General features: G+C 36.1%; 2 protein-coding genes across 3 annotated transcripts in view; one reads left to right on the plus strand and one right to left on the minus strand.

Annotated features, from left to right (window-relative positions):
• Positions 1-363: 363 nt before the first annotated feature.
• Positions 364-9,438, minus strand: LOC119836809 (uridine phosphorylase 1-like). Of its 2 annotated transcripts, XM_038362279.1 has the most exons (8): positions 9,245-9,437; positions 5,279-5,392; positions 4,881-5,004; positions 3,449-3,598; positions 3,181-3,366; positions 2,132-2,267; positions 1,244-1,437; positions 364-602 (listed from the first exon to the last, which is right to left on the minus strand). In XM_038362279.1, exons 2-8 carry the CDS (start codon positions 5,383-5,385, stop codon positions 513-515), a joined length of 987 nt encoding a protein of 328 aa, XP_038218207.1. In that variant the 5' UTR covers positions 5,386-5,392; positions 9,245-9,437; the 3' UTR covers positions 364-512. The 2 variants fall into 2 exon arrangements, with proteins under 2 accessions (XP_038218207.1, XP_038218208.1); XM_038362280.1 differs by lacking the exon at positions 3,449-3,598 and having other exon boundaries at positions 9,245-9,438.
• A 1,380-nt stretch (positions 9,439-10,818) lies between these two features.
• LOC119836654 (stabilizer of axonemal microtubules 2) overlaps positions 10,819-17,789 on the plus strand; it is an 11,425-nt gene continuing 4,454 nt past the window's right edge. Inside the window, exons 1-10 of the mRNA XM_038362040.1 lie at positions 10,819-10,826; positions 11,785-11,932; positions 12,057-12,260; positions 12,641-12,827; positions 13,343-13,485; positions 13,820-13,911; positions 14,889-14,999; positions 15,873-15,969; positions 16,504-16,690; positions 17,578-17,670. Of these exons, the coding sequence (XP_038217968.1) occupies positions 10,819-10,826; positions 11,785-11,932; positions 12,057-12,260; positions 12,641-12,827; positions 13,343-13,485; positions 13,820-13,911; positions 14,889-14,999; positions 15,873-15,969; positions 16,504-16,690; positions 17,578-17,670 (1,270 nt within the window). The remainder of the gene's footprint in view (positions 10,827-11,784; positions 11,933-12,056; positions 12,261-12,640; positions 12,828-13,342; positions 13,486-13,819; positions 13,912-14,888; positions 15,000-15,872; positions 15,970-16,503; positions 16,691-17,577; positions 17,671-17,789) is intronic.

Here is a 17,789-nt window from a genome sequence, read left to right on the forward strand (position 1 = left end):
CAAATTTCATCAAAATCCCTTCAGCAGTTTCAACGTGATTGACGGACCAACAACCAAACAAACAAACTTTACACTTACAATATTAAATATATGATTGTGATAGTGTGATTACCCTACAGATTACTTATATCTTCGCGCTATATCCGTAAATAAAATGTTATAAAGTTGAAGAGTTTGTTTGCTTGCGCGCTAATCTCGGGAACTACTTGTCCGATTTGAAAAAATATATCAGTGTTAGATAGCCCATGTATTGAGGAAGGCTTAAGCCAATATAATTTATTACTACATGAGGTAAACCGCGAGGCACAAATATAGGTAGATAGATTTATAACGTGTTATAAAGGGTGAGATAAAACAAGTGAAAATTTAAAATATATAACTCCATTTATTGAATTTATGTCATTTAATATAACGCAATAACGATTATTATTCTTTGCCAAACAATAAAAAAAAGATCAGGTTAGACAAGCAAGCAATAGGAGTCGCTTCAGATTCCTTTATATTATAAAAAGTTATTTCTTATAATATTTGAGAATATAATTTCCCACAATTTTAGCAGGACGCTGCTGCCATTCCGCAAGAACTTCTTTATCGGGTGTTACCTGAAACAATAAATAATCAAAAACACTAATTTCAATCAAAATTAATTTACCGGTTTGCGTTATGTCTGCAATCGACCTTACGCCTCTCCATATATTCATGGGCGGTGGTTGCGCTTACCATAACGCGACCCACCACCTTCATTGCTGACGGTGACATAAAAAAAAACATGATATGGCTTTTAAGCTTTTATTAGCTATTCTCTTCTTGTAGCCTAGCCTTCTGCACGCGGCTTTGTCCGCGTAGTAAAAAAAAAGAGAATCAGGGGTATTCCCGTGGGATTTACAGGATAAAAACTGTTTAGGCGTAAAGCAGATGGAAAACTTTCGAATTTATAATAATACTAGCGCCCCGCAGTTTCACCTGCGTAAGTCCGTATCCCGTAGGAATATCGGGATAAAAAGTTGCCTATATGTTATTCTAGTTGTCCAGCTGTCTGCGTACCAAATTTCATTGCAATCGGCTCAGTAGCCTTTGCGTGAAAGAGCAACAAACACACACACATCCTTACAAATTTTCGCATTTATAATATTAGTAGGATAGCAAACTAGTATCATATCAATCATTACATCACGTCGAGTCGTGACATACCATCAAACAAACAATATAAATAACATAGATTTCCTATCTTAATATCTTATACCTGGTCTCCAAGTAACCGGTCCAGGAATGTGACACAAACGAGAGCTGATCTTACGCCAGCCTCCCGAGTGAAGGCGGCAAACGCGGTCGACTCCATCTCCATATTCGTCACGCCCAACTGGACCAATTTCTGAAGGAACTCTTGCTTGTCCGCGTCGGAGTAGTCGCAGAATGCACCATCCGTTCTCGCTTCGCCTGGTCGGGAGGAAGTGCGATAGTTTTATGTATCTATGTATCTATTTGTCTATATATCTATTTATCCTTTAATCTTTTTATCTTTTTATCCATTTGTCTATTTATTTATTTATTTATTTATTTATTGTAGAAATTATCATAAAGAAATGAAGAACAAAAAGCTCTAAACATACTAAAGAAAAATTTGTACATATAGCGGCCTTATGACTCAAAGCCATCTCTGCCAGGCAACCTTCAGGCAAAGGACAAAACACACACCAACCAAAACACAAATATTATTAGGAAGCTTGAGTCTTGGAAGATGGAAGATGAATGATGAAAAACCATGGAAAGTTGTCGCTCAAGAACCACAGGACAGTTATTTGGAACCATAACTATGTATACACATTATTACATATTAAGAATTAAAATGTAAAATTGATATTATTGGAAAGGATCAACTACAGAGTTTCTTGCCGACTCTTCTCTGTAGAAACTGCTTTCCGAACTGTTGGTAAATGTTAAAACTGTTACCACGATTTGAGTGAGTTTACACTAATAGTATGAATCCGAAGTGTTTGTTCGGTTCAATAAGCTAGTCCAACCAACTGGCCGAAATTTCTAGAACTACCGGTGAATTTAAAGATTCCTTGTTATATGCCATAAGCGGGCGACTGAGCTGGTGGTTTGAGGGATGTATATAAAAAGAAATTACCCCTGTAGAAATTGTTTGCACACAATGTAACACCGATGACAGTTTTAAAATCTTCGTCAACGGCAACTGACATCAATTCTTGGTTCAAGCGTTTGTCAAAATCGCATGGAAATTTTCTCTCGCGGCCTAAAATCGCCTGAAAATCATCGTTTACGTTAATATAATGGTTTCGTTAAAATAACACTATTTTTTGAGGAAAAAGATAACATAAATAAAACTTTGTAATATTATTAGCGGACAACGACGGCAAACGATCACCAACGACTAAGAAGGGTGAGGAAATATATGCAAACCCCTCCCCCCTACACCCCGAAAGAAACAGCTCCCGTTCTTTCCAGTCCATTCCTTCTTTCCATCCATCAATCCTTTCCTACTCCCTTGTCCCTAGGCAATGCATTTGCAGAAGCACTCATCATCATCATCATGATCATCATCAGCCCATATATGTTTCCACTGCTGGGACACAGGCCTCCTATGAGGGTTTAGGCCATAATCCACCACGCTGGCCAAGTGCGGGTTGGCAGATGTCACATGTCGTCGAACTTTTGATTCTTGGACATGCCGGTTTCCTCACGATGTTTTCCTTCACCGTTTTAAGCAGTGGTGATGTTATCCACATGTGCAGATAAATTGAAAAATCAATTTATTTCCTGCACGCTCGCCCCGGTCTCGATTATCGATTTTTAAGTCAGAGGTTCTCACCACTGAACCACCACTGCTGCAAATGTTCATGGGCAGTGGTGATCGCTTACCATCAGGCGAACCTCCAGCTCAGTTGCCCGTTATGATACAGAAAAAGCATTCAGAAACAGTTTTTAAAGTATAAATAACATTTTGTTCTGGCCATACATTTTACTTTATTTTATTTATTTTAACAGAAAATACCTATTTTACATTAAATAAAGAAAGCATACCAAAAACCACAAAGATTTGTCCAGCATGCAAACAAGTTTACCACGACATATATCATTAAGAGATTTACTTATGTCAACCCCGACAAGCAACACAATTACAGTTTTATTATTTATCTACTTACGATATATACTTACGAGTTTATAACAGGGTTCCAGCGTATCACTTAGGCCCGAAGATGATATCACGACAGTGCCGGGGTCCACTCCGATACCACCGCTGGTACCGAGTCGAAATATTATGGGATCCTTCGCTTTTGCGTAGTACAATATTTTTAACAACTCCTCTAGAGCTATCGTCATCGAAGGAACCCCCATACCATGCTGTAAATTTGAGTAACTTTGAGTTAAATTTGAGTTATTCGGAGTTCTTTTCGCATTTATGATATTAGTTGGGTTTACTTACACTCAGGCACAGAATGGGGCCAACCTTATACATAGCGAACCTATGGGCCTGTTTAACTATATTTGTGAAGTCACACTGTATATCTAGTATTTGAGCCATATACTTTGCAGTTTCCTTCATCCTGTATTTCGTACCCCCTACACATACGAACTGAAATAATACATATTTTAAGCTAAAATATTCATTGGCTATTTTTTCTCACTGCTGTATACATCCCATACCACCCAATACCAATTTTTAAAATAAAAGTACTAGCTTTACAATGTCTGTTTTATTTATTTATTTTTTCTAATAGTGGGCAAAGGAACTGGTGGGTCGCCTGATGGTAAGCGACCAGCGCGGCTCATGAACTCGACTAAATTCAAACCGCTGAAGTGGCTTGGTAACTTTAGTTGATAGGAGGTAAGGATCGCATTGTCGGAAAGAATAGAGGAAATTACTGGGAAGGCAATCGAAATGGATACGTGTCTTTAGTTAATGAAAAAACATAAAGAAAAACGTAAATTTTTTTAGTAGTATAAACCTAAACACCAAGGTTTTTCGAGTCTTAAAAAATATTGTTCAACAAAAATTTAGATATCCTAATTTTTTAAAATTGCTGTCTTCAACCGAGATCAAAAAAGAGGAGATTCACAATTGAACTGTATTGTTTGTTGACCGATTTTGACGATTTTTTTTTTTGAAAGTCGAAGCGGTCCGTGTGGTCCCATTTAAGTTTGGTCTATTTCTTTCTTAATTAACGGTTTCAACGGTTTATACAGCTGATAGGGGGTTCCGGACTGGGGTTTCAATGTCGGGCGAGAGTGCGGGAAATAAATTGATTTTTCAATTTATTTTCGCATGTGGATAACATCACCGCTGCTGAAACGGTGAAGGAAAATATCATGAGGAAACCGGCATGTCCAAGAATCAAAAGTTCGACGAATGTGACATCTGCACGTACTTGGCCAGCATGGTTGCAATAGGTCGTCCCCCCAGAATACGAAGGGCAGGCTAGAAGCTGCGAGGTGATTTTTCCATTGCAATCAGCTCCGGTACCCGCCTGGGGTAACACTCTGTACGTAATCGCATTTCGTATAGAGATTAATACAATTTTATAAGACTAAAAGATTAAAAATTGAAGAAGGAGAGGTAAGAATTATAGGAAGGAGAATTGAAAAAATCGGAAAAAATTGTGAAGTCGGAAAATCGGGAAATCGGAAAATCGGGAGATCGGGACCGGTAGTGGGCAACGGTAACGTCAATGTGTTATGACAGTGTCTACAGGGTTGACAAGTTTTTCGTAGCTTTGTTGAGTGTCCGTGCCTTCCCTCATGCCCACCACGTCAAGGTGGCCTCTCACGGGAGGGTTAATATGATTACTTACGTTTCTTTATATTAAAAAAAGAATAATTAAATTAAACATTTTAAGGAACAACTATTACTTACTTACTTTAACATCACCGAACATATCTCGTAGATTATGAGTCTGAGTATCCAGTCCCATATGGTACAATATATCGCAATCCAACTTCAAAAGATGCGCATTTCGTAGAGGCAATGTCCCATCGTTATTTCTAGACATATTAAAATTTTCATCGTGAATGTGCTTTTTGTGGACGAATATATGCTTTTAGAATAAGACTACTCAATTATTAATTATGTATGTCTATTTTATAAATAGCGATGGGTTATATTCAAATTGTGACATGGACTACAAAGTCGTCCTGTCAAAGTGAATAAGGTTCATCACCTATACAGGCTTGAACCTAGACTCCACCCAGGAGAAGAAAGGCAAAAAAAAAAGAAATAGTAAAAGATAGTTCGAAGAAAGAAAAACATCGAACTTACTGTTGACATTCGCTGTTTTCGCGCGTATTCCACTTAACCCTGCAGTTCTCATAATGTTGTTCCCAGTTAGGTTGCGTCGGTAGGATATAGTCACACGTACAGTCCATGTTATATCTGAAAAACATACGATTTTTTCTAATCATAGCTGACGTTGGAAAATCGTTGGGGATAGACGAGCACGCTTCGGCACGAATTAGGCCGCCAGAAGTACGATACCCCCCACAGAACACCGGCGTGGAATAACATACTGATGTAGCAATTAAAGACTTTTAACGGATTTTGAACTCGATTTTGACCATATTTTACCCGACGTTTCATTAGGTTATTAACCCGATGTTTCAAACACTTTACAGCCAATATACGGTAAAATACTCAACATACCAACTGCGGAGAAATAGGTGGAGGTAGTTCGCAAACAACAATTTTAGTATGACCTTCAAGACATGTAACATCTTAGACTGCCCGTGACCATGCTCGCTGTAAAGTGTTCGAAACGTCGGGTTAATAACCTAATTAATAAATCGCGTTTTCGTAAAATCCGTTAAAAGTAGTTAATTTCTAAATATAAACTACTCGCGTTAAATCAAACACAAAACAATTAGCATACTACTGTTTCTTTTGGTAAGTAGGGGAGCCGGAGGCCCATATCCTTTTCCTTACCTTTCCCAGCCCTTTTCTTTATTTCTCTAAGTCAATCCTTTCTTAATCCCTTTCCAATTTGAAGTCAGTAATCCATTTGTAGAGGCGTGATGTATGTAATCGACCTTACGCCTCTCCAAATGTTCATGGGCGTTGGTAGCGCTTACCATCAGGCAACCCACCAGCTCCATTGCCGAGGGTGATTTAAAAAAAATTAAGTTGTTATTTCATATAACTTCTTCTATGTGCTAGAGAAGTGCCCTTCAAGTTCGATCCTGTAGCTATTGCCATTTCGAATTGTCATATACTTATTATTAATTATAATAAAAGGTAGTTCATATTTTATATTAGAAACAGATCGCATACAATATGATTTTATTTAAAAGTGTGAAAATCACCATAATAATGTATTAAAAATAATATAATATGAAATAAGAGCTACCCAATTAATTATAATTGATATAATATGCCTTCTGTATACGTCAACTATGTAGAAAAAAAATCCTTATCGTATATCGATACGAATTTATTAAACCTATCTAATATATAAAATTCTCGTATCACAGTTTTCATTGCCATACTCCTCCGAAACGGCTTGACCGATTTTGATGAAATTTTTTGTGCTTATCCGGTATCTATGAGAATCGGCCAACATCTATTTTTCATATCCCTGAATGATAAGAGTAAGGCAGAACAGCGTTTGCCGGGTGCAGCTAGTAAAACTATAAGATATAAGATATATAGATACATACATAGTTTAAAAAACTATCCATACATACCATAAAACGACAGAACTAAATAGTCTCTGGGTTACTGTTTTATTATGACGTGTATAGACACGTTTAGGAATAAATGGAAAATAATTTTGTTTGATGTTTTATTCAATAAATCATTCCTATTCTTATATTGAATGTTCTAGATATGTGATCTCTTTCTGTGTTATACGACCCGTATTATATATCGCTGCCGTAGTGGAATTCTGCTATACACTTTGTAATAACAATGCAATAATACAGAACGTGGCTAAACTATTATTGTTTCAGTTTTATATTATAATACTTCAAGAAACAAATTTTATATGTTTTTATTCCTGATACAACCCCTAACCACTGAGGACTAGAAATTGATATTAAAATACATATTATTAAGTAGTAGAACACATATAGCCTACCTCAATAAATGGGCTATCTAACATTGAAAGAATTTTTCAAATCGGACCAGTAGTTCTTGAGATTAGTGCGTTCAAACAAACTCTTTAAAAGCTTTATAACATTTTTTTTTATAAAACCTGCATTCAGTGGCAAGACTTTAAGCAGATGAGGTGATTAGGATTTCAATAAGGATATGTATTTTTACATAATTGAAATCCTAGTCCTACTGCTTACTATCCTACTCTCCTACTAATATCCTACCAATATTATACATGCGAAAGTTTGTAAGGATGTGTGTGCGTTTGTTGCTCTTTCACGCTAAAACTACTGAACAAATTTCAATGAAATTTGGTACGTAGATAGCTGGAAAACTGGAATAACATATAGGCAACTTATTACCCCGATATTCCTACGGGACACGGACTTACGCGGGTGGAACTGCGGGGCGCAGCTAGTAGCTTTGTAATATTAGTATAGATTTGCTGTAGACATCTAAAAACGAACAATAGTTAACTCATAAAATAAGTGCCAATACTCAATTCTGTTCTTACTCTATGATTTTGAAAATTTTTTCGTAACTATTAATGGATAATGTCTATCCGTTAAACTTACGTTTTTTAATATTATCTCTTGACTCACTAGCGTATCATACTTTATCTATCAAATCATTAAAGTTTATGTCACTGAAACAATTTTTATCTTTCAATATGACAGTAGATAACAAATTTCGCATTCCGAGCCTCTTGAATGTGTTCATAGAAAATTGGATTGAATAATTATATTAATTTTGATTTAGCCTCAATAGATTGTTTCATTTTGTTTGGGTCAGTAGGTACCAGTTCTGTAATAAAACTGTTATATAGGTCCTCATGTTGCAAGTAAGCCTTCATGGTAAAAACTCGCAACTTGCGATTTGCGATTGTCACAGATCATTAGCTTCTCAATTGACATCATGGAAATGGTTGTGCCACCCTCATCTCAGTATAGCGCTTTGAAGGCATTCAGCAGATCAAAAACATTAATTTAGATTCAAACTGATTGCTTATGTAGTATTATATTTACTTTTAATTATTGTTGATCTTGCCAATGCGAGATAAATTTAATTTTATTTCTATATATTGTTGGTGTAGTTTGTTGAATACTTATTAATGATATGTGAAATTGGAATAAATTTCTAAAAACTTTTTAATTGTTTACCATGCAGTTCTTAATATAAAAATATAAAATACTTAAACATGTATCGATTGATTAACATACAAATCTGTTAATGTGAATTTTAGGTTTGAAGTTTCAACTCATATGTTTGCCAATAAATAGCATAATAGAAATATTTACTTTTAACCAGCACATCTAGTCTTTTAGAAAGTCTGCATTTGAGATGTGAGAGAATTGGTTCATTTGTTCTTGTATGCCTTTGCTACCAAAGAGACAAAAAAAATTACTTCTATAAAACACAACAGCCAAAACTTTAATAATAAAAATATATTGCTGTTAAGATGATACATAATATTAAGTTATATAGTCAATCAGGGTATTTTTAAAAATTTCCAAACGACTGCTTTTTCTAATGGCAATATTCTTTTCTATAAAATATATATGAAAAATTTATAAGTTTTTTTGAACATTCTGCAATAGAAAAAAAAAATTGGATATTTTTCCAATTAACTATGTTCACATTTCCCTGATTGACCCTATAATAAAGTAGCTCATGGTTCACCATACCTTGAAATTTCAATTGCACTTGTTTACTTTTGCTTTTATTGGGAGGCGCGAAAACATTTAAATCCTAATATTATAAACGCGAAAGTTTGTAAGTCTGGATGGATGTATGGATATTTGTTACTCTATCACGTGAAACAGCTTATCGTATTTCTATGAAATTTGGTACAGAGATAACTTAGTCTCGAACAGAACATAGGCTACTTTTATGCTCTTTATTAAAACAGTCAGACACTACGAAATATGATTTATATTATGTGTTCTATTATCATTTGTCATCTGATAAAATAATAAAGTTCAGTGATTTTTCACCGCGATACACAAAATTATATTTCAAACATTTAAAACATAAATTCCCATGTAAAAATCGTTTAACAAAAAAAAATGGTACTTACATAAACATTAAAAATACTATACTCCTAGTAAAGGGAAATGAATAGTGTGCAGTTCTACTTACATGATAAAATAACACTCGTTAAATATCCAACGCGTATATTTAATTACATTAATAGATATCGACTAGACAAACTCAAAGAACAGTATAATCTATTTTTTGTGGTTACAAAGACGCGTGTTCGAACTGAACGTTTACCATATTACTATACTATCACTTCTCTTTGAGGTTCACCCAGGGACTAGTTAGTAGACAGCAGTTTGTTCATTGTTGACGATTTTGAACTGACACTTGACAGTCACTTGACAGTTAACTTGTTCAGTTTCTTGTCAGATTCATTAGATTTAGTGTTGCTATAACTCATTTAAATTCACCCGAAAAAAACTATATTTCGTTCAATATATTATACTTAAAATTATCGAATAATTATAATAAAATTCATAGTATAGTTATTCTTATCTAAATACAAAGTTATGAATGATGTATTTAACGTTACCCTTTACGGTAAAGGTAATTGCGAGATAATATCGATGGTATAAAACAGTAACCCGAGATATTTCATGTGGAGATTCCCAAGATTATAAAAGAAAATTTCGATCTACAATTTTATCTAATAAATATTGCGTATACATTTTACAACTACATCAACATTAGGTATTCTCTCATAGAAAAACATAACATTTTCTATTGATGGACCACCACTTTGAATATAAAGGCACTTTTACAATTACCGATTTCTTGAATAATTGACTACGGTAATAAGTAATTAACTAAATAATTTGGTCATAACAAGGACCAAACTTATTTAAATGCCTCAATCTGAGCAGACTGTTTTTATTTGCCTATTTTATTGTGTTATTTTAGGCGGAATCGTATATTCTAACATTTCCATATCAATTGTATAGCTTTATAGAGCTTGGCGTTTAGTTTGATGAATCCATTATAAATTCCTTAAAGTGTCTTTGTAACGATTTCATGAATAAAAAAGTCCCGAATAAGGTGAAATTGGGAATAAAAATAAGGTATAAGCGACTTTCTTTCAACGATCATCCCCTCATGAGCTGAATTATAGGTAAAAAGATTGATGACAAAAGTATGTTGTGTGTTTCGTATTTTCCGTAATGTCTCGATGTTAAACATAATATTATTACGTAACTATCAGGTAATTAGCTATTGACATGTGGGCGTTTCGGCATAAATTGGGCCTACTCAAACCGGGGAAGGTACAACACAGAAAATAAACGTGAAATAGTAACTACTGTGATTCGTTTTTCTCACACACCCTTCCCAGTTCATTCACCATAATTCGTCGTAATTTTTTTCTATTCTTCTAAAATATCTCATGTATAAAGCAATGAATGCTATAAAAGTAAAAATTAATATTTAACACAACATTTAATAACAATAGCCATGAAATAAATAATCATATAAAAATTTTTTAGCTAAAACTTTTTGCTCCTAAATTTTAAATGAGGAATGCCTCGCCTGAAAAAATATTACGGAGTCGTATATACTTTCTGACAGTTTTCTATAACATTTTTAGATAGAGATGCGTTTTTAAATTTCTTTCAGTTTATTATTAAATTTAGTTTTTAGATTATTTTATGTTTAGATATATATTTTTGCCAACATAAATCATGCCTGAGTAAGTGTGTTATTATACTTTAATTGGAATGTAAATGCCACAATGCCGTCTGTCTGTAACGACACCGGTGTGGATGAAATTAATGTATAAATGTTTTGTCGAATCCCTATCTATCTACCTTCTGCGTCAAATTCCATTAACCAAAAAATTAACTCCTTGGGGTAGAAATAGGAAGTTATTCTATCTAATTGCTTGCTACGGAAACATTATATGATAGAATATAGCAGATAGATATATAGATAGAATATAGCATGATAGAATATATAATTTTTCTTGTGTTCTTATGATATAATAATTATTTAAATCGGTTCAGTAGATAAAGAATTTACCTCTTATAACGTAACAGACACCCATATTCACAAACTCTATCTTTTTTAAATTAGAATACATGTAGAGTAGATATTATAGAGACAACAAATAATGAGAAAAAAATATAAGTATTAATATTATTAGGCAGTTAATCGTTTCCAAAGATGTACGTTTGTTTTTCACAAAATCGTTTGCTTTCATTTTGATCATGATTTTTATAACTCGTAATGTTTTTTTTTAAACCAGTGATTGCGTTAATGATCTCATATCAAATATAAACGCATCGTTATTTTTATAATGGCAAATGTCAGGGCTGACTCTCCCGCACACATCTATGCGTACTGATAACCCTGGTTAATAAAGTAAATCCCTAGCAATACAAATGTAAATTACTACTTATTATTGTTCCTGCAAAGGAACAATATTAAGTAGGTAAAACTTATAATAACATTCAACCTTATTTTAATATGTATGTAAAAATAAAAACAATTGGACACAACATATCAAGTGGTACACTGTACCATCACGCTAAGATAATAGGAGAGAAGCAGCTATGAAAATATTGAAAAGGCGGGAAAATTATTTAGGGAAGTTGCATGCATTGGTATAGAGTATATTATGAGTGTATTGTGTGTGTATATATATATAGGTGTGTACCCTGCCCTGCCGCAGCACCGTGCGCACCCACCGCTGGTATCAAGTGTGGCCCACGCGATGGGAAACCTATGGACGGCAAGCAAGACCCCAGCTGCATGTGCCGCTCTTGCTGCTGTGGAAAACCACCGATTGTGAAGCCGGTAGGTGAAAAACCCCCTTCTCCAAGTTCAAATATTCATTGTAAACATATTTTTTGAGTTTAAGGCTCTTCTTCCATGGCCAAAAGTGCAAGCTTAGGACCTATTAAATTTACCATCATTACAGTGCTACAAGCAACCAAAAATACCGGATTCGTATGCGCCTCGACGTTGCTACATGAAGCCCACCGCTCGTGTGGAGAATTGCACTACATATAATATGTCCTATCTGCCTGTCGATGGATGTAAGAACCTTCGTGGTGAAGCCAAGAAACCTGAACCGAACTTGGTACCGAGTTGCGAGCCAATGGAGTCTTGTACAGTTCAAAAGGTAAGACTGGTTTTAGAGTCACGCTGACGGCATCAGCGTGAGCGGTGCATAGTCATAGGTTTCGGTTGTCAGCACCAACGCTAAAACCAGCCTAGAGCTGTAATGTTTTTGATAGCAGAGTAAAAAATTGTAGGCAGTGAGGAACTAGGTAAGTATTATAATCGTCTATAGATGTGTAACGTCTTATGAAGTAGGTCGTCGTACATCTTAACAATGTCTTACAAATTATGAGTCAAATTGCTTCATAAAACTTTGTAGCGTGTGAAATGTCTTTTTCTATATTTGCTTTGAATAACATTGAATAACATTCCTACTGGGATAATTCCCCACCAGTGTGACAAGTGGTCCTTTTCTTTTGAGTGGTATATTAAATATTTCAGCTGTCCTTCCTGCCGAACCCGGTGTGCGTGACGCAAGCGATCCGGCCGTGCCACCACGACATGTGGGGCCAGGGCCCGATGCAGAACCTCACCACGCAGCGGCACGACTATGTGCCTAAGCCGTGTGTGCTAAGAGAGAGCTGCAAGCCGCCAGCGAAATTTCATTGTGTGGACCAGCCCTTTGAAAGTGAGGGCATGAATGATTTGTAATTATTTTACCGACGTTAGTGACATACTCAAACATTGTCTGAAACAATAGTGATAGAGTGGAAAATACCTTAAATTATCACTACAATATGTCTCTTCTACAAAGATTTCTACCAATTGTGTGAAAAGTTTAGACATAAATTGATATAGATTTATTTTCTTAAAATTTACCGTTATTCCTTAAACTTCACCTCTCCTCTACGTCATATCTCTACAACGTCTAGTTGTCTGGAAGAAATTACTCTATAGCGATTAGACTGCCAATTGTTTAATTAACAATAAGATTAAGTGTAGTTCTGCTTTAGAGCAATAAAGTAGAAATAAATAAAACCCTTTGTATTTATGAAGCTTTAGAATTGCAATCTGAGTTCGATCATCAGGAGAAGTAAAATTTGCGTTATATGAAAGTTAAAAATAGCTTCATAAAAAAGGGGTCAAAACTCCTTCCTCATTTGAAAATCGGAACGACTCTTAAATGCCTTCCAAATATTCCAGATCGTACTGTGAACAAGCTCTCCTATTTACCACCGGATAAGATGGAGCCAGTGAAGTCATACGCACCAGAGCGTTGTTACGAGAAGCCAGCTGCTAAAATGGAGTCCAGCACAACACACAAGCTAAGCTTTATGCCAAATCAGGTAGAGTAAAAGAAGAAATCGTCTATAAAGTTAGAGGAACTTCCGAGATTTTAACAAGCATATGTTTTTGGTCGGGTCGGGTCGGCCAGTATCTTGATATCAAATTTCATAGTCGGCATAGGGGTTTTGAAGTGACAAAGAGACACTCAAAGTTACTTTCGCGTAAATTATAATATTGCATGGTATAGTAGCAGTAGGATTTATTTCAAATAACTTGGCCCATATAAAATAAACACCTTATTCGCTATCATGCGTATAAATTCGCTATAGTGGACTAAATATGACTAATGGATAATGATGATGAAAATAATAAATAGTTAGGTTTTGTTTCAAGTTGATGCCGAAAGAGCCTTTGCCATGGGCCTGTAAGGGGCAGTATCAGAAACCGTGCCAAAAACTAGAAGACAATACGACCTACAGTATGAGGTTTGTATGGAATTGTATATTACACTAGCTCTAACAAACTAAAAATCATTAAAATCCCCTCCCTCGTTCTTGGCAAGTTGTAGATAAGTGGTGTGAACGGCAAGACTTTCTTCTATATTTAAAATAGTTCATTTTATAGTGGATATTTTATTATCTGTTGCTGATAACATCGTAACTAAATTTTCTTGAAATACAAGGTTTATAAATATGTCTTTTGTATGCCGCCGTAAACACTGATGACAACAATCGAGCCTTGAATTGACCGTCTCCTTGGTACAGTGGTTAACGCGTGGGGGTAAAACCGAGGGGTCCTGGGTTTAATTCCAGGTGGGGACGCACAAAAACAAAATCTGGGTCTGGAAAGACACAGAAGGCTGATCACCTTGTCTGTGAAGAAAATCGATTAGTGAAACAGATGTACTATCATCTGCCCCATACCCAACTGGGGGACACGGGACTTCACTTTTAAACAATCGATTATCCTTGTTCAATCCAACGAAATAGAGCAAGATGGCTATAGTTTAGATCTCATGTCAATCGTATCAAAGTGAATGATTGACGGAGTTAGATTAAACGAATTAAAATTTATAAATCACTAGTATACTATACTATAGCTTACCGCCCGCGGAATTGCCCACGTAGTCGCAGGAAAGATAGGCCCGGCATTTTCCTCACATGTTCCCGTTCCCGTGGGATTTGCGGGATAAAAACTTTCCTATGTCCGTCTCCTGGTTCTAAGCTAGCTCTGCACAAATTTTCATCCAAATCGATTATTCCGTTCTTGAGTTATAAATAGTGTTACTAACACCACATTCTTTTATATATACATTAATTAACTAATTAAGTATAGAAAATTGAGAGAAGTTATTTATTCATTAAATACCTAAACTTTTATCTGTTTACTGAAAATGTTATTATATTATCGACGAGACACGATTTTTTTTTCAATAAACACTAAATTTTATCATTTATTTCAGCTTCTTAAATCCAGCGAGTGATTGCCGACGCTGCGCCATTCTGCCAAACAGTTGCACCAATCCCGTTACAGCTTCTAAGCGATTTGAAACACAAACAATATACAAAAACAGGTAAACACAGCATTTTAGCACGCTTCGGCACGAATTGGGCCAGCTCGCACCGGGGAAGTACCACACCCCCACAGTACAAGACCGGCGTGAAATAGCATACTGCTGTGTTTCGTTCGGTGAATGGGAGACCCGGAGGCCCATCTCCTTTTTCTTACCCTTACAATTCCTTTCTTTTATTGCTCTCCTAATCCCTTTCCAATTTGAAATCGGCAATCCATTTGTAGAGGCGCAAGGTCTGCAAACAACCTTACGCCTCTCCAAATGTGGCGGGCGGGCGGTGGTAGCGCTTACCATCGAGCGACCACCAGCTCCATTGCCGACGATGACATAAACAAAACACGGGTGAAAATTTAATGGGTAATTAGTTTTTTGACGGATTTAAATAGAAGTGAACGTTGTGATAGATAATTTTAGACCATACGACAATACGATTAGGACTGGCTTTACCCTACGAACGAGAAGACTAACTATCGTCTTAATCTTAATCTGCTGGGTACTGAGTAGCTGACCCCGCGAACTTCGCAACGCCATTAAACATTTTTTTTTATATATCTTTCCTTATTTCGCTCACCTTTTATAAACTTTCCCTGGATTATAATGAATGTATCAAAACAATAATTATCAAAATCGACCAAGCCCTTCTCGACTTCCAGACTAACGAACAGCAATTAATTATTATATGTAGTACTAGTTTTTGCCCGCGGCTACGCACACGTTAAATTCGGACTAGTTTAAAATAGATGTTACTATATATCTTAAAAAAAACATCTTAATCCGTTGTGTAGTTTTTAAGATCTAAACATACATACATACATAGAGGGAAGAAAGCGGGAAACGACTTTGGTGATTATTATTTATCATAATGCATTTCAGTTACCTGCCAGCAACAGCGCCTATACCGCAGCCCGTTAAGCCAATACCTAACTTGGTGCCCTCTACCGCTTTGATGGATGGAGACACTGTTCATAAGGTTAGCGATACCGTTTCCTCGCATGCGATATGAAAACCAATTGTTTACGGAAATTAGTATTTATTACAACACACATTAATGCGCATGGTATAACACAAATAAGGAGGTAGTATCGTACGGGGTTTATTTTTATATAATAATAAAATCGTCTGTGTGAGTGTCGTAAAAAATCTGATTTTTTCGGACGAATTAAATATCTGGTGTTCACTTTATTTATTGTTGAGTGCAGTTTTAAAGCGTGTTATCAAGCAAATAACATTGGGTAGTTATTCAAAAATTAAATTATTTAAAAAAATGGTTTGCAAAAGTGGACTGGGAAGGGTGAGGAAAAGGAAACGGCCCTCCGGCACCCCACTTATCGTATGTAACACAGCATGCTGCTATTTCACGCCGGTTTTCTGTGGAGGTGTGGTACTTCCCCGGTGCGAGCTGGCCCAATTCGTGCCGAAGTGTGCTATGGATGTGGCAATTCGTGCTGAAGCGTGTCTCACTACTGTTCGAAGTGAAATCAATTGAGTGTTATGCTCATTTCAGCTGTCCTTCCTGCCGAACCCGGTGTGCGTGACGCAAGCGATCCGGCCGTGCCACCACGACATGTGGGGCCAGGGGCCGATGCAGAACCTCACCACGCAGCGGCACGACTATGTGCCGAAGGCGGCGGCGCCGAGAGAGTCCTTCAAGCCCGCCCACAAGTTCCATTGCGTTGAACAGCCGTTTGAAAGTTTGTGTTGTCTCTTCTCAGGGATATTCTAGCCATTTATAATTCTTTACTTCCTGACTGTTCTGTTCTGTTTCTGTTCTTGTTCTGTTCTGTTCCTGATGGTACAAAATGCGAAAGTGCAATTACTTGTTTGTCTTTATTTCACGTCTCAACGGCGCTATTTTATGGTGTTTTTGTGTCGGCATATAGTTGGGAGTCTAGAGTGACGCAGGTTACTTTTAACGCGGTGCAACATCTCATTTTCTGAATGGAAATTTTATTTGTATTCGCGGGCAAGGTCACGGGCGGAAAGATATTTAAGGAGGGTTGTTTGTGGGCTGTGGATATGTGTGTAGTTTTTAACTATTGTTGTATTTTAAATATATTGTATACATATTTTATCACTACATTGATTAAAGCAAAGTCGCTTCCCGTGTCTGTCCCTATGTATGTTTGGATGTTGAAAACTACAGAGAGGATTTTGACGGTTTTTTTTTATTTTATACATAACTAGCAAACCCGGCGAACTCCGTTTCGCCACCAGATGGCTGTATGTAAAAAATCATTTTCGCGCTTTTCTGTTGAAATTTTTCCTGAATTTTCTTTGCTATAAACCTCACGGAGCCCGAGACCTTTCCAACGAATGCAAAACCGTGGAAATCGGTTCGTGCGTTCTGGAGTTATAGCGTCAGGAAGGAAAACCCGACTTATTTTTATATAGTAGATAAAATCTATTAAACTACAATAAATAATAAATTAAACGTGTGCGAAACCGCGGGCAAAAGCTGGTTATATTATATACAAATTCTATTAATACTAGAAATTCTAACAGTCAGCTCCGACAAATCCATTATTCTGTCAAACCTCGAACCTGAACCAATTATAAATGCCATCGATTCTGTATCTAGATCGCACCGTGAATCGCATGTCCTTCTTGGATCCTGGCAAAGTGCCCATACCGAATTCATATGCACCGAACAGAGGATATGAAAAGCCAAGTGGTTAGTACTAAATGTCACTTAGTGGGTAAGTATACGCACAGATTTATTTATTTATTTATTTATTTAAATAAAGGCTTACCAACTAGATACATAATTTCTTGTTAAAACTATTAAAACAT

Source organism: Zerene cesonia, chromosome 25, assembly GCF_012273895.1.
Source record: "Zerene cesonia ecotype Mississippi chromosome 25, Zerene_cesonia_1.1, whole genome shotgun sequence".
Lineage (NCBI taxonomy): Eukaryota > Metazoa > Arthropoda > Insecta > Lepidoptera > Pieridae > Zerene > Zerene cesonia.